Raw genomic sequence first — 23,300 nt, forward strand, 5'->3', positions numbered from 1 at the left:
TGGTAGGGGGTGAAATTGGCATGATCGCTTTGGGGAGCCACTTGGCAATCACACCAACACTTAACATGTACACCCTTGACCTCAACTTCCCATGCCTCATAACTTATCCTACAGATGTACACACCCATGTACACAAAGATGTATGCGTTAAGATATTTGGGATACACTGTGGCTATTATGGCCAAAGGCTGGAAGCGAACTACCTTATGGGGGCTGGATTACATCACGGTACCTCCACACATGGAATGCTGTGCGACCCTTACAAAGAATGAGAACAACTGGAAGAATAGAATAATCCCCCAGATCTGCTGTAGAGACAAAAAGCAAGAGCAAAGAGCAGTGACAAAGAGAATGTGACCATTCATGTGACAACAAAAAGGAGGGTTCCTGATACATGTCTGCTTGCACAGCACATGCATGTAGACGATCTCTAGGAAAACCAGAGGGGTGTCGGGGGTCGGGCGGTCGGAGTAGGAAGGAGACTTTGCCACTCATAGCAGATTGTTTTTTACATTTGGGTTTGGGTTTGGGTTTTTGGCCATATCCAAGTATCACTTTTTTATTGTGAACCACGTCAAGATTGCAGTGACCTCTCTTTACCCACTCTATGGTAGAGGAACATGTGTGGTCTTTCCAGCCTCCTGCTAGTATAGATCCTGCTGCTACGAACACTTACAAGTTTTCATATACATCAGGGCATATTTTTCTAGGGCATCAATTCTCAAATGACTTGGTCTTACGGCCTTTTGTATACTCTTAAAAAGTATGAAGGACCCCAAAGAACTTTTGATTATGGAGATTATATCTACCGATATTCATCATATTAGCCATTAAAACCAGTAAATTTTAGGAGCACCTGGGTGGTTCACTCGGGTAAGCGGATGGTTCTTGATTTCAGCTCAGGTCATGATTTCGTGGTTTCTGAGATAGAGCCCCTAATCGGGCTCTGCGCTGACAACGTGGAGCCTGCTTGAGATTCTTTCTCTCCCTCTCTCTCTGCCCCTCCCCTGCTCATGCTCACTCTCTCTCTCAAAATAAATAAACCTTAAAAAAAAAAGGTAACTTTTAGAGATATTTATTTATTCAAATTAGCAATAACAACCTAGTATAGGTTCACATAAGTAATATATTTTAACTAGATTTTCCAAAGTAAAAAAAAATTGAGAAGAGTGGCGTTTTATAGTATTTTTACAAATCTCAATAATGACCAACATAACTAAAAGACAGTTGTATTCTCTTATCTGCTTCTGCATTCAATCTCTTAACACATTCGCCCCACATTATTTTGGTTGAAAATCCAACCTCCCACAAATATGTAGTTGGAAAAGGGAATGGTATTTTAAGCCTTTTCAGATAATTGTGAATATTTTTCCTTGATACTATGCTAAAAACTCAGCAGGTGGTAGTTTTTTAAGATTAATTGCAATTTGGAATCTGAAAATATATCCGTGGACTTTCTGCACTCTATTATATTGAAATCTATTGATTCGTCTTGCATCCGGAATGTATCTTTTGCTCATGCATGATTTTATAACATCATACATTGGTCATTTGGAAAATAGGAGTCGACTGAATCAGGCAGATCTTCCAAATGTTGGTACCTTTCATCATACAATATTTTTTAAATCCTTTTTTTTCTTTAAAGTTTATTTAGGGAGAGGGAGGTGGGCAGAGAGAGAGGGAGAGAGAGAGAATCCCAACCGGCGCTGTGCTGTCAGCTTGAAGCCCAACCTGGGCCTCAAACCCATGAACCATAGATCATGACCTGAGCCAAAGTCAGACACTTAATGGACAGAGCCACCCACACACCCCTCATCATACAATATTTTAAAATCATATCCATTGATATCACTACTGATCTCATCCCTCCAAAACAGCCCTTGAGTATTGGAAAACTGTCAAGGTCACAGAGACAGATACATGTTTTACAAGTTCCAAACCTTCTCTTAAAAACTTGAATTTTATCATTGGCAACAAATACTATCAATTGCTTCCTTAAAGTGACAGACTCATCTTGTTGATTTTCAAGAAAATATTAGCCAAATACTGAAGTCTGAAAAACCATAGTTGGTCAGTCCTTCTTTTGAGTAAAAATGGTGTCTCCTGAGAAAAGTGGCCAGTTCTTCTCACAAGCCAGTCACACCAGTGCTTTTCCTCAAGACCTGAATTCTGTATGCATCAGAAGTGTTTTGTGTTTAGTCACTTAGAACACCAAAAAGAGGGGCACCTGGGTGGCTCAGTCATTAAGCATCCAACTTCGGCTCAGGTCATGATCTCACAGTGTGTGCGTTCGAACCCCGTGTTGGGCTCTGTGCTGACAGCTTGGAGCCTGGAACCTGCTTTGGATCCTGTGTCTCCCTCTCTTTCCACCCCTCCCCCACTCATGTTTTGTCTCTCTCTCTCTCTCTTTCTCTCAAAAATAATTTAAAAAATAAAAATAAAAATTTTAATTAAAAAAATACCCAAAAGATGTGTACCCAAGGATGGAGATTTAATAAAATTGAAATGTTTGCCTCCTCAAGGACATTCTGAAGTCACACTCACTTCTTTTCTTTGACCTCGAACGTGTGATAGTGAGGAACACAATGACCACTGATTATGGCTTGGTGACTCTGCCTCGCTTCGGGCTAAGAGGGAAGCCATTTTACACGATTTTCTTTTACACGTCAGTGCAAATGTCAACACAATGAAAAGACAATGACATTGTATGAATATGAAAATAGTTGTGCCCTAGGCTCTACAATATATCTAGGACAGAAAGCACTGTGTCACAGGCTGGGCCCATGGCCAGCCTTACCGGGCAATGCCCGTTAGCGCTACCGGCAGGGAGGCATTCTTGCTTCACACCCTCACTGACACGTGAAACTGTCCCACCTTTTTTTTTTTTAATGCTTATTTATTTATTTTTGACAGAGACAGAAAGAGAAATCAGGGGAGGGGCAGAGAGAGAGGGACACAGAGAACCCCAAGCAGGCTCCCTGCTGTCAGTGCAGAGCCCAATGTGGGTTTCGAAACTACAAGTTGTGAGGTCATGACCTGAGCCGAAACCAAGAGTTGGATGCTTAACTGGCTGAGCCACCCAGGCGCCCCTCAAATTGTCAGACTTTTATATGTCAAGCTATTAAGCGGAACATCTTTTCATGTGTTTTGGACATTCTTGTTTTCTATGAAATGCCAGTTTCCTTTTGGTGATTTGGCTTTTTCTTAAGGATTATCAAGAGCTTTTTTTTTTTTTTTTAATGAGTTGTTTTGTTTTTGTTTTTTTTTAATATGTAGTAGGTGATTATTTTTTGTCAGTTAGGTTTTGGGGAGGTAGTAAAGAAATCCCTCCCTACTCCCTACCCAGGTCATGAAGATAATCACCAATGTTTTCCTCTAGAAGTTTTAAAACTTTTGCCCCTCACATTTAAGTCTTGGATTTGAAATTCACTCTGTGGCTATGGATTGAGGTGGGGATCCATGTTCATGGTTTTCCACACAAATAGCAATTGTTCCTACACCATAATTTATGGATTGCCTTGCCCACCAATATGCCCAGACAGTTCTGTCACTATCGTGTGTCAGGTTTCCACACACATGTAGATCCGTTCCTCGACTGTCTCTTCTGTTTCCCTGGTCAAGTTTTCTATCTCTGTGTCAGTATACACAGTCTTCATTTTTTTTTAATTTTTTTTAACATTTATTTATTTTTGAGACAGAGAGAGAGCATGAACAGGGGAGGGTCAGAGAAAGAGGGAGACACAGAATCTGAAACAGGCTGCAGGCTCTGAGCTGTCAGCACAGAGCCCGACACGGGGCTCGAACCCACGGACCGCGAGATCATGACCTGGGCTGAAGTCGGACGCTTAACCGACTGAGCCACCCAGGCGCCCCTACATAGTCTTCATTTTTATAGTTGTATGATCAGTCTCGCTGTCTAGTGAAGTAAATTCTCCTGTTCTTCTTTAGGGGTGGCTTGGCTGTTCTTGGCCCTTTGTTTTTCTTTTTTTAAGTTTTATTTATTTATTTTGAGAGAGTGTGTGTGTGCATACATGCAAGTGGGAGAGGGGCAGAGAGGGAGGGAGAGAATCCCAAGCAGACTCTGCACTGTCAGCAGAGCCCGACATGGGGGCTTGAACTCAAACTGAGAGATCATGACCTGAGCTGAAATCAAGAGTCGGGTGCTTAACCGACGGAGCCACCCAGGTGCCCTTGCCTTCTGTTTTTCTGTTTGACTTTTTACATCCTTTGTCAAATTCAATGAAAAATCCTACTGTGGTTTTGTTAAGATATATGACATGTGGACCAGTTTGGGAAGAATTATCATCTTCATGATAATAAGTCCTCCAATTCATACAAATGGTGGGTCCCTCCATTTACTTAGATCTACTCTGTAATACCTTTCTTTTTTTTAATTTTTATTTATTTTTGAGAGAGAGAGAGAGCATGAGTGGGGAAGGGGCAGAGAAAGGGAGACACAGAATCTGAAGCAGGCTCTAGGCTCTGAGCTGTCAGCACAGAGCCCAATGCGGGACTCAAACCTATGAGCCATGAGATCATGACCTGAGCCAAAGACGGATGCTTAAACTACTGAGCCCCTCAGGCGCCCCTCTGTAATACCTTTCTAATGCTTTATAACTTTCTCCATAAAAATATTAAACAGATTTTGTTAGACTTTTTTCCTCTGAGTACTTTATGCATATTTTTTTATCATTTATTTTTGAGAAACAGAGAGCATGAGCAGGGGAGGGGCAGAGGGAGAGGGAGAAAGAGAATCCCAAGCAGGCTCTGCAGTGTCAGCACAGAGCCCAACAGGGGGCTTGAACTCATGAACCATGAGATCATGACCAGAGCCGAAGTTGGACACTTAACCAACTGAGTCACCCAGGCACCACTCCAATCCTTATTCTTTTTATTTCTATGGTAGCCATACAAAGAATCCTCACTGATATGAAATGGACATGACAGATGGATCCTAGTTTTTAAAACTCTGAAATGTTGGGATTATTAGTTACTGCAGAATAGCCCTGCTAATTCTGACTAATAAGAATTTCTCTTTCTTGCTTATTATGCTAACTAGGACCTATGGTAAAATGCTAAATAGAAGTGTTGCTACCCAGCATCCTTCTTTTGTTCTGATTTTAAACAGAATGCTTTTAACAGGTCACTGTTACTATAGTATGGTGTTTACTATAGGATCATTTTTTTAGATGTCCCTTATCAGCTTAAGGCAGTATCCTGGTCCTACTTGGCAGAGAGTTCTTATCATGAATGGTTGTTGTATTTTATTGACTACTCTTTCTTTTTTTTTTTTAAATGTTTTTTAAGTTTATTTATTTATTTTGAGAGAGACACAGAGAGTATGAGCTGGGGAGGGGCAGAGAGGAAAGAGAGAATCCCAAGTAGGCTCTGCAGAGCCAGTGCAGAGCCTGACATGGGGCTTGAACTCACAAAACCATGAGATCATGACCTGAGCCTAAATTAAAGAGTCAGACGCTTAACCGACTGAGCCACCCAGGTGCCCCTCTCAACTACTTTTTCTGGATCGATTGACCCTAGGTTCTCTTGTCTTTCAAACTGTTAAGTGATTATTTATACAGTAGTCTCCCTCTTTATCCACAGGGTATATACTCCAAAACCCCAGTGGATGCCTGAAACCACGGATGGTACTGAGCTCTATACTATGTTTTTTCCTATACATACATACTTATAATGAAGTTTATAAATCAGGCACAGTAAGAGATAACAACTAATCAAATAGATCAATTATAATAACATACTATAACAAAAGTTGTGTGAATGTGGCCTCCCTCTCTCAAAATATCTTATTACACTGCACTCACCCTTCTTGTGATGATGTGAGATGATAAAATGCCTATGTGAGGAGATGAAGGGAGGTGAATGATGTAGGCCCAATGATGTGGTGTTAGGCTACTGCTGACCTTATGTCAGAAGGAGGATCATCTTGCTTCCAGACCTTGCTCGATGGCGGGTAATTGAAACCACAGAAAACAAACCACAGATAAGGGGGGAACTACTTACTGTATTAGTCGTTTTTTTTCCAATGTGGAGCCCCCCCTCCTTGCATTTCTGGGATATATGAAATCGGGTTGTGATCGTTATCTTTTTTGTACATCCTAAGATTCCGTTTGCTCTTGTTTTGTTTAGGATTTTTGCAACTATAATCATGAGACGGTCTTGTTATTTTCCTGCCTGCCCCTCTTCTTTTCTAGTCTTTATTTTCTCTTTCCCTGTTCTCTCTTCTGTATAAAAGACTGAATTTCCTCCTCCTGGATCATTGGGCTAGAATTTGCCAGCGAAACCATGTGGGCCTGCTATTTCCATTTAGGGAAGACTTCCATGCACTGATTCAAGATTTTCCTTGTTTGTTTTAAACAAACAAGTCATACTCACCTCTAATATTCTCTGTATTTACATCCGTCCTTGTTCCGTCATCCCTCTTGCTAAGTGTTCATCAATTTTGTTAGTCTTTTCAAATAAAGAGCTTCTAGCTTCCTTGATCCTATGTGTTGCATCTTTCTTTACTATTTCATTTTTTTCTCTAATCTTTATTATTTCCCTCCATCTACTTTTTAAACTTTTTTTTTCCAACGTTTATTTATTTTTGGGACGGAGAGAGACAGAGCATGAACGGGGGAGGGGCAGAGAGAGAGGGAGACACAGAATCGGAAACAGGCTCCAGGCTCTGAGCCATCAGCCCAGAGCCCGACGCGGGGCTCGAACTCGCGGTCCGCGAGATCCTGACCTGGCTGAAGTCGGGCGCCCAACCGACTGCGCCACCCAGGCGCCCCTCCCTCCATCTACTTTAAAGAAAGTAGAAATCCAAAAATCCAGAAAGCTTTGGATTCTTTCTTTCTTTTTCCTTTTCTAATTATTTTTTATTGTTGGATATTCAGCCTGTTGTTATCGTTTCTTCTTTTTTTCTTTTTGAGAGACAGAGCACACGTGTGCAAGCGTGAGTGGGGGAGGGGCAGGGAGAGAGAATCCTAAACAGGCTTCCTGCTCAGCATGGAGCCTGACGCAGGGTTCAATCTCACAACACGAGATCATAACGCAAGCCAAAATCAAGAGTCAGACACCAGACCAGCTGAGCCACCCAGGAGCCCCTGTTCTAATAAAAACATGAAAGACTATCCATTTCTTTCTAAATATGTTTTTTGTTTGCATCCTCCACATTTTGTTTTTCAACATTTTCGTTCTTGTTTTAATTTCCGCGACGATTTCATCTTTGACCCATAGATTATTTTAAAATGTGTTTTTCGATTTCCGACTATTTGAAAAGAATGCACATTCTCATAGGGTGGAGGGTAGACAGGCTTCCATATCTGTCCATTACTTCAACTATGTAAATTGTGTTGCTCAAATTTATATTTATACTGTCTTGTCTCCATAATCTATGGATTACTGCCAATGTGTGAAAATCTTCCACTGTGGCAAGAAGATGTGATTTCTCCCTATAAAGAGGTTTACTTTCTGACTGCATTTGCCTTCATATTTTGAAGCTATGTTGTTAGGCGCTAGCAAGTTTGGACTTGTGACATACCCTCAGTTGATCAAACTTTTACCATTATGTGGTTACTCTTTAATCTTCTCTGATGCTTTTTGCCCTAGAGTCTTTTTTTCCTGCTTTAAAATCTATTTTGTCTAATATTAGTACAGCTATGTGATATTTTTCATATATATTTTTCCATTTTTTTAACCTATATCTTTGGATTTGGGGTGTCCCACTTGAAAATAGCAAGTAGCTGGGGTTTTAAATTTACAGCAATTGGGACAACTGACTGGCTCAGTTGGTTGAGCATCCAACTCTTGATTTCTTCTGGTCATGGGATCAAGCCCCGAGTCAGGGTCTGCACTGAGTGCAGAGCCTGCTTAAAATTCTGTCTCTCGGGGCATCTGGGTGGCTCAGTCTGTTAAGGATCCAACTCTTGATTTCAGCTCAGGTCATGATCTCATGGTTCATGGTGGGATTGAGCTCCACATCGGGCTCTGCACTGACAGCATGGAGCCTGCTTGGAGTTCTCTCTCCTTCTCTCTCTGTGCCCCTCCCCCTCTCAAAATAAACAAACATTAAAAAAAAAAATGATTCTGGGCACCTGTATGGCTCCATTGGTTAAAGCATCTGATTTCAGCTCAGGTCATGATCTCATGGCTCATGAGAGCCCGGTGTGGGACTCTGTGCTGATAAGCTCAGAGCCTGGAGCCTGCTTTGGATTCTGTGTCTCTGTCTTTCTCTGCCCCTTCCCTGCTCACCCTCTCTCTCTCTCTCTCTCTCAAAAATAAATAAACCAAAAGAAAAAAATTCTCTCTCTCTCTCCCTCTGTCCCTCTCCTCTGCTCACGCACACACACACACACACACACACTCTGAAAAATAAAATAAAGTAAAATAAAATAATATAAAATAAAATAACAGCAATTATAGTTACTGATATATATGGATCAGGTTTTACCACTTTCTGTGCACCTTTGACTTGTCTTCCCACCTCTTCCCTATCTTTTTTCCTCTTTTCTTTACTTCTTTTGGATTAATAGATCCCCAATTCCATCTCCCCCTCTACTTATTGAAAGTCACCCTGGCAATTTCAACATGAATATTGTTGATTCAACTTATTATTGTTAATAAGTTAAGTTAAATCTTTTAAACTTCAGTACATTTATACAGCTGAATATTCCACATCAATTGAAAAATTATGTTTCCAAGGGATATTTTATGACACATGAAAAGGTTCATCTGGAAAAATACGGAAGCATATACACAGTTATGTGCAGATAGATACATACAGTTGACTCTCATAATTTAACATGATTATATCCATGAAGTTGTCATGAACACAGAATTAGCAAATGCCACTGCTCCCAAGGGAAATACAGGGGTAAGTTCCTTGCAAGCCTCCCACCACATTTGCATCGACCAGCCAATACATAACCTTGGATTGTGCGTGTTTCTGTTCAAAGACACCGTATTTAACGTATATTGTTCTTCCAATAACATTGAACTCATGATTCATGTCTGAGTGCAGCTTACCTAACACATATTTTCTCGTTAGGGCACATCACAACCTTCATGTGCTCAGGAACTGCAGCACTGTGCTTGGAGTCACGTTAAGCAGGGAACTCACCATCACACTGAACAGACCACAAAAAAAAAAAGGACAGTTTCTTCACAGTAGGGGAGCTGAAATGAGAAGGCAGGGTGTCAGCTCAACCTCTGCTGGGAACAAAAAGGCACTTTGAGTGACTCAAATATTTTTTTTTAATGTTTGTTTTTCAGAGAGACAGAGAGCATGAGCAGGGGAGGGGCAGAGAGAGAGGGAGACACAGAATCTGAAGCAGGCTCCAGGCTCTGAGTTGTCAGCACCAAGCCCAATGTGGGGCTCGAACCCATGAACCGTGAGATCGTGACCTGAGCTAAAGTCAAATTTTTTGCCACTCTGCACATATCCATGAATGACAGCAAGTGACAGTGACATGAGTAGCGATTTGGGGCTACAAATACGTTTTTAGGAAGCAGACAGATTCACAAAGACAGAATCCATGAAAAATGACAATCAGATGTGGGGGAGCTATGCATATACATATATATATATATATATCATATTAACTTACATCTTCGAGTATATAAAAAAAGACTGGAAGGATACACTTCAAACCATTGGTATTTGTGGATGATTTTGAGGTTTCAACGGTTTCCAGATTATCTACAATAATGGTCAATGAACTGACTCCATGTTCCAAAAGTTATTGAGAGAAAGACTGAGTATGATCCTTGTGTCTTTCCCAGCCTTGTTTCAGTGACAAGACCAACAATCTGGAGGCTTATGTGAAATGGTTCAACAGATTGTGCTACCTCGTGGCGACTGAGATCTGCATGGTGCGTAGAAAGCCGGGGGGTATGACCTGGCTTAGCCAAAGGTGGTGGGGGTTGGGGGAGCCCACCTGGGAGGGAACCAGAAGGGCCTCTTGAGCTTGTCCGTGTCCAAACCCGGGACCAAGCTGGGCACCTCTCTGGGACACCAGGTGTCACCACCCAGCTTGCCTACCGTGACATTTCTCTCTGGATGGAGCCTGGCACGGATCCACTGGACTCTGACAGAGAGTGTCAGAGATGGCTTGCTGAAGGAGTCAGATCTGCCAAGTGGTCCCGCCCCCATCTCTTCCTATCTGCCTTGGGTGGCGTGGCCTGCCCTGCTGCCACACTGTGTTTGGCTCTCTCAGGATTTAGAGTAGAAATGCCCCAACCTTTTAAGAACTGGGAGATTGTACATGCAAAGCCCAGGTCTCCAGCTTCTCCCAGAAGGCAGGAAGACATCAATACTGAGCCAGGTGCCCTTGTCACCAAGTCACGGTCCCTCAGGGCCAGACCCTGCCCACCCTCTTCTCTTCCTTAGAGTGGAGGAACCTCCTCCAAGCCCCCTGTCACCATCAGGTGAGGCCCTGGGGCCACTTGTGTCAGGGAAGGAAAGACTGAAGGCAACACAGGTGCTAGGTGGGGCTCTCTGGAAGCAAATGCTGAGATGCAAACTGGGGTAAGGGGCAGAGAAAGGGGCAGAGGCAGGCCTGCTCAGAAGGAGAAGCTGGTCTGCAATGCCTTAGCCTTGGGAGTGCTTCCTGTTGGGCACCCACAGCGGGCTGAAATGCCTGGCCTCCATCCCCGCCAGGCTCAGCCATCTCCACCACTGTACAGACACCCCGACAGGGACAGGAAGGACCTCAGGTGGGAGGCTTTCTGAACGGGGTTTGGGCAGCAGGTCTCATGCTTCCTTGTGGCAGTAAAGACCACTGCTGCATGTAAGAGCAAGCCGGCAAAATCTATATGGAAAGAACACAGGGTAGGGTTCCACGGGGCCCATCTGCTTCCTGCATTTGCATCACTGGCCTGGCAGCTCACGATGGCGGTTTTTACATAGGCAAAGCTGGACTGAGCCCTCCCAGGAGTCAGGCAGTGCCTCAGTCTAGGACGGCCCAGGGGATGACATTGTTTGGAGCCATCAGAGAAGTCAGGGTCCCAAGCACTTGGCCACAAGCTGGAGGTGAAGTCATGCAGTCATTCAACAGGAAGCAGTGGAGGGGCCACTCTGGGGACAGGGCCGGGGTCCGTGCAGCCCCAGTGTGGAGAGAGCAAGCTCAATGCACGGGGGACAGGTGAGGGAGCCAGGGAGGATGCTGGAGCTGGGCCTGGAGGGAGGAGCAGTGTCTTGGAGGGAGAGCCCCTCAGCACTCTGGATGCCCCATGGAGTCCCGTCAGACCCCCTCCCCCGCAGCCCTTCATGGTGGTGGGCTCTGCTGGCTCTGCCAAGGACGTGCAGAGACCCTGAGCTCTCTGGCTGCAGACTACCCAGCATCAAGCGTCTCCACCGTGAACTGGGTTGAGAGAATGTTGATGAGGGACTGGCCTAGTGACGGGGTGGGGCCGTGTCACCACTAAGGCTCAGATGCCTTGTCCCCAGCCGGCCAAGAAGAAGCAGAGGGCCCAGGTGGTGGAGTTCTTCATTGACGTGGCCCGTGAGTGCTTCAACATTGGCAACTTCAACTCTCTGATGGCCATTATCTGTGAGTAGGCCAGCCGGCCCGGTCCCCGTGAGAGCGCCCCCAGAGGCACATGCAGACAGGCCAAGGGTGGGGTGCGGGGGGGGGGGGTGGAAACCAGGGCCCTCCTCTGAGCAAGGTTGGTGCTGCTGAGCCCATACTCCCCTGCCCCAGAGGTCCTGGAGACTTGACCCCCGCCCCCTTGAGGCCTTCCTTGCCAGGGTGTTTGGCTGGACAGTGTGTCCCCAGAACCAGGGACAGCAGGGGCCCAAAGCAGACCCTGGTCATGGTGTGGGGCCAGTTTGGCGGGGACTAGGACAGGGGCCTGCACACATGGGCCGGTTCGCCCAGACACAGTGTCCCCAGCACCCATACACCACCATCGGGCCGTCTGCAGAGGCCTCAACCTTGGTTCAGGCGGCCAACTGGGGCCACCCCCCAGGCCTCCCGCCCTAGGGAATTAAGCAGACTGTGCAGCCCAGAGACGCTCCCCTAGCTCGACCCTCCCTCTTCCAGCCGGCATGAACATGAGCCCTGTCTCCAGGCTGAAGAAGACCTGGGCCAAAGTGAAGACAGCCAAGTTTTTCATCCTTGAGGTAAGCAAGGCTGCCGGGCTGCCGGCTGGAACTGGCCGACCCTGGGATGCAGCTCCCCCACATGCTTCCCTGTCTCCTTCCAGCACCAGATGGACCCGACAGGGAATTTCTGCAACTACAGGACAGCCCTGCGGGGGGCAGCCCACCGCTCCCTGACTGCCCACAGCAGCCGGGAGAAGGTAGGTCAGAGGCTTGCCTGGCCTTTAGAGCTCCTCCCTACTCCTTCCTACTCCCTACCTTGGCCTAGATGGGTTGTATCAGAGAGCCTCCATGCCGACTCCAACGTCACTGGGTCCAAACCCCTGCCCTTCTACAGCATCTGTATAGGCAGCCATGTTCCTTCTTTGCCTCCAATTTGGGGAACTCACCACCTTACAGAACAGATCAGCCCATGCTCACTCAGCTCTAGCTGGTAGGAAGTGTTCCCTTATGGGGCTGGGGTTGTCCTCTCTGGAGGACCATGCAGAATGAAGCTGCTCCCTCTTCTATCAACCAGTCCTTCGGCGCCCCCGGGTCCCCTTCCCCTCCCTCCTAAGTCAACAACCCAGGTCTGCCCCGCCATACTCGGTCTCCAGTCCACTCCCCACTTGGATCTCTTTGGTCCCTGAAGAGTGTGACTTGTCAGAGTCCCTTCTGTTTCTGATCAAATTGTTTACAAGTACATAGGGTCTTACACCTCCTTACTCTAAACGCAATACCTTCATTGATATAGCTTCAGATCACATTCACGGTTTTGGCAATGACTGAACCAAGCTTCTCGCTCACTAGAACTGCCTTTTCACAGACTCTGTTCTTATACATTTGCATTTGGGGGCCTCGCTGACCCTGATCAATTGTATTTGTCTCCCAAATTCTCCTGGTGGCCTCCAATATAAGAAACTGGGCCCTGGGATTGCAGGGAACCTCTGGCTTAAAACCTGTCACCAGCCCGATGATTAGAGTTATCATATCCATGGGGAAGAAACACCAAGACCTTTTCTGCCTGATCTCCTGGCAGGAATATTGGCAGAATTAGGTCTCTGCCGTGTTTGTGGAGGTCTGTTTCCAGTTTGAGAACAAGTTGCTGTTCTTGAAATTCAAAGTCCCTGTGGAATTAGATGAGATGGCTACCAGGGTTTTAAGTCTGGGGAGCAGGCCAAGACCTGCACGTTTGTGCCACCCAGCCGGCCCTCCCAGCCCTCCACCCCCCACCCAGGGGTGGGGGTGGGTGTTCACAGACCCTGGCCCCACTGATGGCTATGTCCTATCCAGCTGGCCTTTCCTATTCAGGCTGTGAGCCCTTCAGCAGCTCTGGGTCTGAGGAGGGCTGATGCCAGGGAGCAGCATTCAGTGAGACAGAACCTCAAAATCCCGGGCAAGTGAGCCTGTCCCCCAGGAGCCAGGAAGCTGCAAAACCAGAGTGGCAGGGACAGAGACCTTGCTTCACTGAACACCTACCACGTGAGGACTACTTGACTCTGTCTCTCCCTTCCATTCAATTCTGATGACTAATTACCAGGTGGATTCTAGCAGTGCCATTTCCCAGATTAGAAGACTGAGTCTCAGAAAGGAGACCTCGCTTGTCCAGTCTCACAGCAAGTGGGTGGCAAAACCAGGAGTCAGCCTCTCCAGCGCACCACCAGGCCTCGTCTTATTCCCAGAGCTCAGGTGCTGTGTGGCAGTCACAGAGGTCCTCGCCTGTGGCCCAGGAGTGGGACTGTGGAGTAGGGGGCAGATAGAGTTGGCTGCCACCTTTGGTCCAAGATGTCAATTATGGCACTGGCACTCTGCACTATTTTTCTTCCATCCGTGCTCACCAGGTGGCTGTGGGGTGGACTGTGATGTCCCGTTTCTGCATTCTGAGCCCCCTTCCAGCTCTGGGGTACGGGGGCTCGAGGTGGGTGATTTACAGAGCTGTGCCTTTCATTTTGCTGCATTCTCCTCTAACGTCCAAAGAGATATGGATCATCGGCTGGGCCCACAGAAGGTGCTTCATAAATGGATAGGAGACTGGAAGATGGATGGATGAATAGTTGGATGGATGGAAGGACAGATAGAAGGAAGGAAGGAAGGAAGGAAAGAAGGATATTTGCTGATGCTCTCGCAGTTCCTCACTGCTACAGCTGAAATTTTGAGGCCAGGAGGTCTCAGTGGTCATGACATTCTATGCTTTCTTCTTATCTATAGCTAGTTCCTATCTGCCCCTCTTTCTCCCCATCTCTGTGATGGGGCCCACTCCACACAGGATTCTTTGGCTGACCCCCTATTGCCACCGCTTAGCTCCAGAAAACAACATCAGTGGGTTGCAGTCAACCCATGGGGGCAGGAAGACCGGCCAGGATGCTAAAGCCTGATAGGATGGTAGCCTGAGCCCATGTGGGCAGGCAGAAATGGTGAGAAGTTCTCAGAAAATGCTGCCTCTTTGAGGACCAGTTCCAATGTCCACCCTCTAGGAAGCCTGCACTGAGTCCCCGAGGACCACTGACCTTAATCCCCTCCCTGTCCTGGAACATTTCAGGCACATTACAACCCAACGCAGCCATCATGCCCCAACCCTGGGCCTGGGGCTCAGCACTGTGGTGGGCGTAGGGAGATGCACAGAGACTGCTCTCCCTCCTGGCACCGTGAGAAAGCAGGCAGGACAGGGGCTAGTCCTTCCTCTGCTACTTACTGCTGTGTGAGCTTGTATGAGTTGTTTAACCTCTCTGGGTCTCGACTTCCTTGTCTGTAAGTTAGGGTAATAGAACCCTGCATCTCGGAACTTGCTGAGATGAATCTTGATCCCCATGCATGTATAGCTTGGCACAATGGAGCACTCAGGCCAGCCACCAATGCCCCTGTGACAAGGGCATGAGTGGAGGGCTCTTTAGGGGCCCAAATGGGAATTAAACCCAGCCTATAGGTAGCAAAGACTTCAGGGAAAAGGCTCCACTACACTGGATGTGTCTGACACACCCTCACTCTTCTCCAAGCCCCAGCACCTACCACAGTGAAGACCTGAGCAAATGTCTGAGGAGTTGACATAAATCTAAGGTGACCAGTTTGTCCCAGTTTCCCTGGGATGGCTCCACTTTTAGCACTGAAACTGTATCTCATGTAACCCCTCAGCCCTGGACAAACCAGGCAATTCATCTCCCTGCTAAATCTGGCTCTGGTCCCAGCCTCAGCATTCACTCGCTTGGGTGACCTTGGGCCAGGCCCTGCCACTGTGTGGGCCTCAGTTTCCCATCTTCCTTGACCCACTGAGCCATCCATGCATCTGTACTGTGCAGAGTGGTCATACCCAGGTCCTGATCTCAAAGCCTTTATCAACTTAGATAAGGGGTTAGCCAGAAATGTCAGGTCCTGGCGCCTGGTCCCAAGGGTGATGGGCTGAAGGCCGCTCCTGGCTGGACTGGCAACACATGCCCAGCTCTGGAGCCTGAGGGCACAGCAGGTGTGTTAGTTCCCTGGGAACTGGCTTAGAACAACAGAAATGTTGAGGCGCCTGGGTGGCGCAGTCGGTTAAGCATCTGACTTGATCTCAGCTCAGGTCTTGATTTTGGGGTAATGAGTTCAAGCCCTTGTGTTGGGCTCCGCACTGGGTGTGAAGCCTACTTAAAAATGAAAAAAGAACAGGGGCACCTGAGTGGCTTAGTTGGTTGGGTGTCCAACTTCGGTTCAGGTCAGGATCTCACGGCTCATGAGTTCCAGCCCCGCGTTGGGCTCTGTGCTGACAGCTCAGAGCCTGGAGCCTGCTTCGGATTCTGTCTCCGTCTGTCTCTGTACCTTCCCCACTCACGGTCTGTCTCTCTTTCTCAAAAACATAAACATTTATAAATGTTATATATAAATTTATAAACATTAAAAAATTATAAAAAGAAAAGAACAACAGAAATGTATTGTCTCCCCATTCTAGAGGCCAGATGCCAAAATCAAGGTAGTCTGGGTCGTGCTCCCTCCAAAGGGGGCATCCTTCTTTGCCTTTCCCAGCTTCTGATGGCCCTGGGTGTTCCTTGGCCAGTGGCCAAATCACTCCCATCTCTGCTTCTGTCTTCACATGGCTCTCCTTCCTGTGTGTGTCCAAATTTCCCTCTTTTCACAAGGACATCAGTCACTGGAGGAGAGCTCATTCTATCCGGTATGACCTCCTCTTAACTCGATTCCATCTGCAAAGACTATCTCCAAATTAGGTCCCATTCACAGGCACCAGGGTTTAGGACTCAAATATATCTTTTGGGGGGACACAGTCCAACCCACCGCAGCAGCGTGCACCCAGCCAGCTCCCCTCAGGTCGCCAGAGCTGTCAGCAGTGGGTGTCCCTTCCCTAGGGGCCAGGAGTTGGCATGTGCAGAGCAGGGAGGGAGAAATGAGACATCCAGGCAGAGATACGCAGAGACCCCCGCCCTACTCAGGCCGGGCTCCAAAGTCTGTTCCTTCAGGCATCAAGAAAGGCATAAAATGACAAATCATGAAATATATATTTTAAAAAGTAGGCTGCAGAATTTCACAACAGGTGACTCACTTTCCATACATATCTCATGGTGGGCTCTGCATGCACCTGAAGTCCTCCTGGCACACTTGAACCAGGTGGTCTGCAGATCCCTGGATGGTGGAGGGTCGAGGGGAACCGCCACCAGCCTCTCCCAGCAGAGAGTGGAAGAAATGTTAAAAGGACATAGAGACCATGCATCTTTCATTCAGCCCCAACACGGGGAGGCGGTGGGGGGGGGGGGGTGCCGTATACAGTAGGCGCTCAGTCAGCACTGGAGTCTGATGGGGCCTGGGGAGAAAGAGTCGGGTGCTAGGGTAAAGGGGCCTGTGCTTCCTGCCGACTGAGGGCTGACCTGCACCCTCTCTCTTCCAGATCGTCATTCCCTTCTTCAGCCTGCTCATCAAAGACATCTACTTCCTGAACGAGGGCTGTGCCAACCGCCTCCCCAATGGACATGTCAACTTTGAGGTAGAGTCCAGGGGCCCCCAACAATCAAAGCCCCCAGGACAGGGGCACCAGACGAATGGGGGACGGTTCACAAGACATCACGGCGGGATTATCAGGGTCTCCCCACCCCACCCCTTCCACAGGAGACTGAAGGTCATGCAGGCACTGATCCCCCACTGCCCACCACAGGTGAGGCAGACTCATTTTCAGCCCTCGAAGAGCACAAGGCTGTGAGAAAGCCCCATGGACCCACAGTGACAATGGGTGAGGTGCTGTGACCCGCACAGGGCACAGGGCATGTGTCAGGGAAGGCCTCCCTGAGCACAGGAGGAGGTGGGCAAGCAGTATGGGCAGAGAAGGAAAGATTTCTACTCCCTCTGCAGACACTCACTGCCATCAGCTCAAGTGTCCCCCTCCTCCAGGAAGCTCCCCTTGACCTCCCAGACAGAGGGTGGTCCAGGCCATACTCAGTGGACTGGGCATTCCTTGGTCACAGCTCTCCAGTCCCTGAGCTCCTTAGAAGCAACGGCAGGCTGACCCTCCCCACACACACATGGGACCACCCAGCACACATATCTTGGAGTGGCTGGTGGGCTAGGCATGGTAGGAGCTGAGGCCGAGGAGCCCTGAGAGCCCTGGGCAGTGACAGCAAGTGGTCACTGAGTCAGACAGACAAAGCCAGCCATACAGCAGTGACAACCCCCGAATCTGCAGGAAGGAGGAGACTCTTCTCCCTAGGAACGCTGGCCCACACTCGTGCTGGCCCCACCCAGCCTCCAACACCAAGGGACAGTCAGTCCTGGGCTGGCCCCTGCGCTATCTGAGCCCCAGTCTCTCCCTCTCTAAAACAGGGCTTTGGCACAGAGCCCACCAAGGGCTCTGTAGGGACAGCATCCCCTGCTGGTGGGTCCGCCACCCAACGCCTGGGCCCTCTGGCCTGGAGCTGCCTCTGCTCTGGGGCCTCACACAGACTCCCCGGCAGACTTTCTTGTGCTGCCTGCAGGCCTGGTTAGCCCTGAAAACCTGTGTAACAGGGAGAAGTCCAGTCCAGCAGGGAGCCTGGGCGCCCCATCCCCAGGACAGTCCGGACTGGAAGTGACATGGAGGAGGCTGGCCTTGGGTTAAATTAACAGAGGGGTCCGGGAGCCCAAGATCACACTTTCCAGAAGACCCCACACATACCAGCTGTGGAAAGCCCTGTATTGCACTCTTCTTAAACTGGTCCTCAGACCTGACACCAAGGGAGGAAAGGCAAGACTGTAAAGTGTTTCTGAGGCCCCAGATTTGGGGCAGGGGTAGTGGGGGCTGGAGCCAGCCACCAGGACTGATGAAAGATGCCATAGAGGGTCATTCCCACCCAGTCATGACTTTATGCTGGCAGTTTATTTAAAAGCCTTCTTTAAGTCAGCACAGATGTTTTTTTAATTTAAATAAATGTATTTAAATTTTACTTAAATAAAATTCTGCTTTAAGTGGATCCACTTAAATCTTCCTTAAATACATTTATTTAAATTTATTTGCATTATTCTCTAGATAAACAAACACAGGCATAATCATGAAAAAGAATGAAACTAGAGTAATACTCGCCTCTTGCTGGATGTGCTGCCTGCCGATGACCTGGCCCTAGATGCTCTCTCTCCCCAGATTCCACAGAGGGAATGAAGAGATGTGGCGAACACCCAGGTTTCCTAATGGGGGGTCTGTCATTTACTGCCCAGTGCTCTGCCTTGCCCTGCCCAGGAGTGGGCCCCCAGGGACAGATGAGTGAGACTGGCCCGCTCTCACAGGTGACCTCCAGGCACTGAGGGGTGGAGGCGGGGTAAGGGGCTCCCATTTGTGTTTCAATGACCCTGGCAGAAATTTCTGGAGCTGGCCAAGCAGGTTGGAGAGTTCATCACGTGGAAACAAGTGGAATGTCCCTTTGAGCAAGACCCCAGCATCACCCACTACCTGCACACCGCCCCTATCTTCAGCGAGGATGGTAAGGTGACCCTATGGCCTCTGTCACCCCCAGCTCTGGGACTCTGGGGTGGTCTCCTAGTCACATCTCCATATGGGGCCCCTGCTGCGAGCAGGACGCATCACGCCCATGTTTGCTGGATGTGAAAGGGAGCAGAGAAGGCTGAGCACTAGTCAGGGCCTGAGGAGCTGCAGGCTGGGGACCTCCAGGGTCCCCAGGGCCAGGCTTCCCCTTGGACACAGTATGGCTGCTGCTGGGCATCATAAATTGAAACCATCAGTCCCACCCACTTCCTTCATTGGTAAAATAAGCAAGATGGTGAGAACTACCCTCCCTGTGCTCACATAGGGAAGGCAGAGCCCTGGGCTCCCCATGGGTCTTTCCACAGCTGGGGGTGTGTGCATGTTTGTGTGAGTGCGTGCATGCCTCTGTGTGTGTGTGTGTGTGTGTGTGTGTGTGTGCTGAGGCATCTTTTCTCCAGAGTGCCATTAATGTCTGTGCCCTCCAGTAAATCAGCATTCCCATCTGATCATTTATCAAATGTGACAAATTTGCTGTGAATTTTCTAAGCAAGCATACTCCAGGAAGAGAAAGTGCTGGAAGCAAGTGGCCATTTGGTCCTGAGTTGATCATCTCAGGGGAGGCAATGTGGCCCCATGGTCAGCTGCTTCCTGGATCCAAGACCCTCAACCTACCCCAGGAGGTCCCCACTGAGCACAACAAGCATTTAAAAAAATTTTTTTAATGTTTATTTATTTTTGAGAGATAGAGAGACAGAGTGTGAGCAGGGGAGGGGCAGAGAGAGAGAGAGGTAGAGAATCTGAAGTAGGTTCCAGGCTCTGAGCTGTCAGTACAGAGCCCAATGCGGGGCTTGAACCCACAAACCACAAGATCATGACCTGAGCTGAAGTCAGATGCTTAACCAACTGAGCCACCCAGGCGTCCCCACAGCAAGCATTTTATAAAGGGACCCACACCCGTGCCTGGGAGAACATGTTCTGCCAAAAACAAAAACTTAGGAGAAAGGAGTTTTTAATGATTTTGCTTTTAATTGTTAATACTTTCAAGTTTGCCATTTTATATGTTATGTTTTGGAACCATTAACTTTTGGGGGTGGGTTGGGGGGAGGGGAGTGTTCACCTGAAACAGCAATCCCTACCTGCAACAAGAAGTTCAGCTGCCTGATGGATAAGCCAGCCTGGGCTGTTCCCACCCCAGCAAGCTGTGTGACTCTAGGCAGGTGCCTCACCCTCTCTAAGCCTCACCTGCTGCATCTAGCTTAGTGGCTCAAAGCAACATTGATTTATTCTCTTAGAGTCCAAAGTCAGTTCCACTGGGCTGAAATCATGGTGTCAACAGAGCTGGTTATTTCTGGAGGCTCTGAGGGGAAGACTGTTCCCTGGCCTGTTATGACTTCTAGTGGCCACCCATATTCCTTGGCACATGACCCCCTTCCTCCATCTTCAAAGCACATCATTTGAACCTCTGCTTCCACCATCACATCATCTTCTCTCTTGTGGTCAAGTCTCCTCTGTCTCGCTCTTAGAAGGACACTTGCAGTGTCATTTAGGGCCCTGCTGGATAATCCAGGATAATCCCCTCATCTCCATATCCTTAACTTAATCTCATCTGCTGAGTCCCTTTTGGCCACGGAAGCTAACATATTCACATGTCCCGGGGAGTAGGATCTGGATATCTCTGGGGGCCATTATTTAACCTACTAGTTACTGTGATAACTGTTGTCATTAACCAATAGAACTTGTGCAGTAATGTGTCAAAAGCATATTAAGAAAGGGGTGGGAGAGCCTGGGGGCAGGGAGAGGAGTGAGAGAAGGGCATTTCTCTTCTCTCTCTCTTTCTCTTTTTTTTTTTTTTTTTTTTGAGAGAGAGCATGAACAGGGGAGGGGCAGAGGGAGAGAGAATCTTAAGTAGGCTCCATGCCCAGTGTAAAGCCCATTGTGGGGCTCCATCTCATAACTGTGCGATCACGACCTGAGCTGAAATCAAGAGTTGGACGCTTAACCGACTAAGCCACCCAAGTGTCCCAAGAGAAGGGCATTTCATTCACTCCTTCAGCCAATGGTATCTCTAGACAACCTGCTGTGTGTGAGACAGTGATTCAGCCATGAACATACAGCAAAAAAACTTAGCCCTTCTGAAGTGCCCTTAGAAAGGAGCACCTTCCAAGGCACCTGGGTGATTCAGTCAGTTAAGCATCCAACTCTGGATTTCAGCTCAGGTAATGATCTCACGGTTCATGGGATTGAGCCCCGTGTTGGGCTCTGCACTGACAGCATGGAGCCTGCTTAGGATTCTCCCTCTCTCTCTCTCTCTCTCTTTACCTCTCTCTTGCCTTCCCCCACTTGCACTCTGTCTCTCTCTCTCTCTCTCTCTCTCTCTCTCTTTCCCTCTCTCTTGCCTTCCCCCACTTGCACTCTGTCTCTCTCTCTCTTGCTCACTCTCACTCTGTCTCTCTATTTATCTCTCTCTCTCTGAAAATAAATACATAAACTTTAAAAAACAAATCAAGAAAGAAAGGAGCTCCTTCCAGTGACCCTTGTTTCATCCTCTCCTTCCCCCCACCAAAAAAAATAATAATAATAATAATAACTGGAGAAAGCAAGAGAAGGGACATAAGCTGTATTGAGCCCCAACTGGGTTAGTCACAGCCTCTGACAGAATCCTGCCCAGCACTCAGCTCCAGGCTTCCTCTGGCAAGACCTGCCTAGCAATACAGCCAGCCTTGAGGCTCTCTGAAACAGGTGACAGTATAGAAAGTATCAGCAAAGAAACAGAAGATATAAAAGGGAGCCAAGTAGAAATTATAGAATTGAAAAATACAATAACTAAAATAAAAAACTGAGTAGATGGTCTCAACAGCAGAATGGAGAAGACAAAGCAAAGAATCGATGAGCTGGAAGATGGAACAATAGAAATTAAACAATCTGAACAGCAGAGTGTCAGGGACCTGTGGGACTATAACAAAAGATCTAACACTCTTGTCATCAGAGTCTGGGAAGGAAGGGAACAAAATGGACAGGGTTGAAAAAATAATCCAAGAAGTAATGGCTGGAAAGTTCCCAGATTTGGAAAAGATAGAAACCTACAGATTCAAGAGGCCAAGTGAATCCCAAAAAGGATCAACCCAAAGAAACCCATACCAAGATACATCATAGTCACATTTCTGAGCACCAAATAAAAAGACACAAATTTTGAAAACACTGAGAAAGAAATGACACTTTACCTATGAGGGCAAAACAATTTGGATGACTAGAGTACTCATCAGAAATCATGGTGGCCAGAGGCAGTGGCATATTTTTCACGTGCTGAAAGAAAATAGCTGCCAACCCAGAATTCTATATCCAGTGAAAATATCCTTCAGGAATTTACTGTACATAAATCAAAATGGAATTCTAAAAACTGTTCAAGTAACCCACAGGAAGTTGGTCCTTTGAAAAGAACTGTAACATTGCCATTCTCCAGCAAAGAACCTCTTAAAGAAAAAGAGAAGACAGAAAATGCTAATATCTAGAATGAAATGGAAGATGTCACTATAGCCTCTGTCATCATTGAAAGGCTAATAAGAAAATACTGTGAACAACTCTAGACCCATTAATTTGGCCAGTTAGATGAAATGGACCAATTCCTTAAATAGCATAAACTGCCACAAACTCAACACAAAATAGATCATTTGAATAGCCCTATAACCATTAAGGAAATTGCATTTGTAATTTTAAAACATCCCAAAAATGAAATCTCTAGGCTCAGACAGTTATACCAGAGAATTCTATTAAACTTTTAAGGAAGACTTAATATGGATTCTACACAATCGTTTTCAAAAAATAGAAGAGGACAGGGCACCTGGGTGGCTCAGTCAGTTAAGCATCCAACTTCAGTTCAGGTCATGATCTCATAGTGCATGGGTTCGAGCCCTGTGTTGGGCTCTGTGCTGACAGTTTGGAGCGTGGAGCCTGCTTCGGATTCCGTGTCTCCCTCTCTCTACCCCTTGCCTGCTCACTCTCTCTCTCTCTCTCTCTCTCTCCCAAAAATAAATAAACATAAAAAAAAAAATAGAAGAGGACGGAACTTCCCAGCTCATTTTACGAAGCCAGTATTACCCTGACACCAAAACCAGATAAAGGTAGTAAAATAAAGAAAGTAAAGACTAAGATCCCTTGTGAATATAGATGCAAAAATTCCTTAACAAAATATTAGCAAATAGAATTTGGCAATATTGAAAAATAGTTAGATATCATGACCAAGTGAGTTTATTCCAGAGATACAATACTATTCAATATTTGAAAATCAATCAGTGT

The 23,300-nt window shown here is 47.3% G+C and overlaps 1 protein-coding gene across 1 annotated transcript in view; it reads left to right on the forward strand.

Moving 5' to 3' along the window:
* Positions 1–23,300, forward strand: part of RASGEF1C (RasGEF domain family member 1C) — an 88,025-nt gene that overhangs the window by 60,882 nt on the left and 3,843 nt on the right. Inside the window, exons 7-12 of the mRNA XM_043585313.1 lie at positions 9,784–9,873; positions 11,450–11,552; positions 12,045–12,124; positions 12,208–12,303; positions 16,950–17,045; positions 18,882–19,005. Of these exons, the coding sequence (XP_043441248.1) occupies positions 9,784–9,873; positions 11,450–11,552; positions 12,045–12,124; positions 12,208–12,303; positions 16,950–17,045; positions 18,882–19,005 (589 nt within the window). The remainder of the gene's footprint in view (positions 1–9,783; positions 9,874–11,449; positions 11,553–12,044; positions 12,125–12,207; positions 12,304–16,949; positions 17,046–18,881; positions 19,006–23,300) is intronic.

This window comes from Prionailurus bengalensis, chromosome A1, assembly GCF_016509475.1.
Source record: "Prionailurus bengalensis isolate Pbe53 chromosome A1, Fcat_Pben_1.1_paternal_pri, whole genome shotgun sequence".
In the NCBI taxonomy this organism is placed as follows: Eukaryota; Metazoa; Chordata; class Mammalia; order Carnivora; family Felidae; genus Prionailurus; species Prionailurus bengalensis.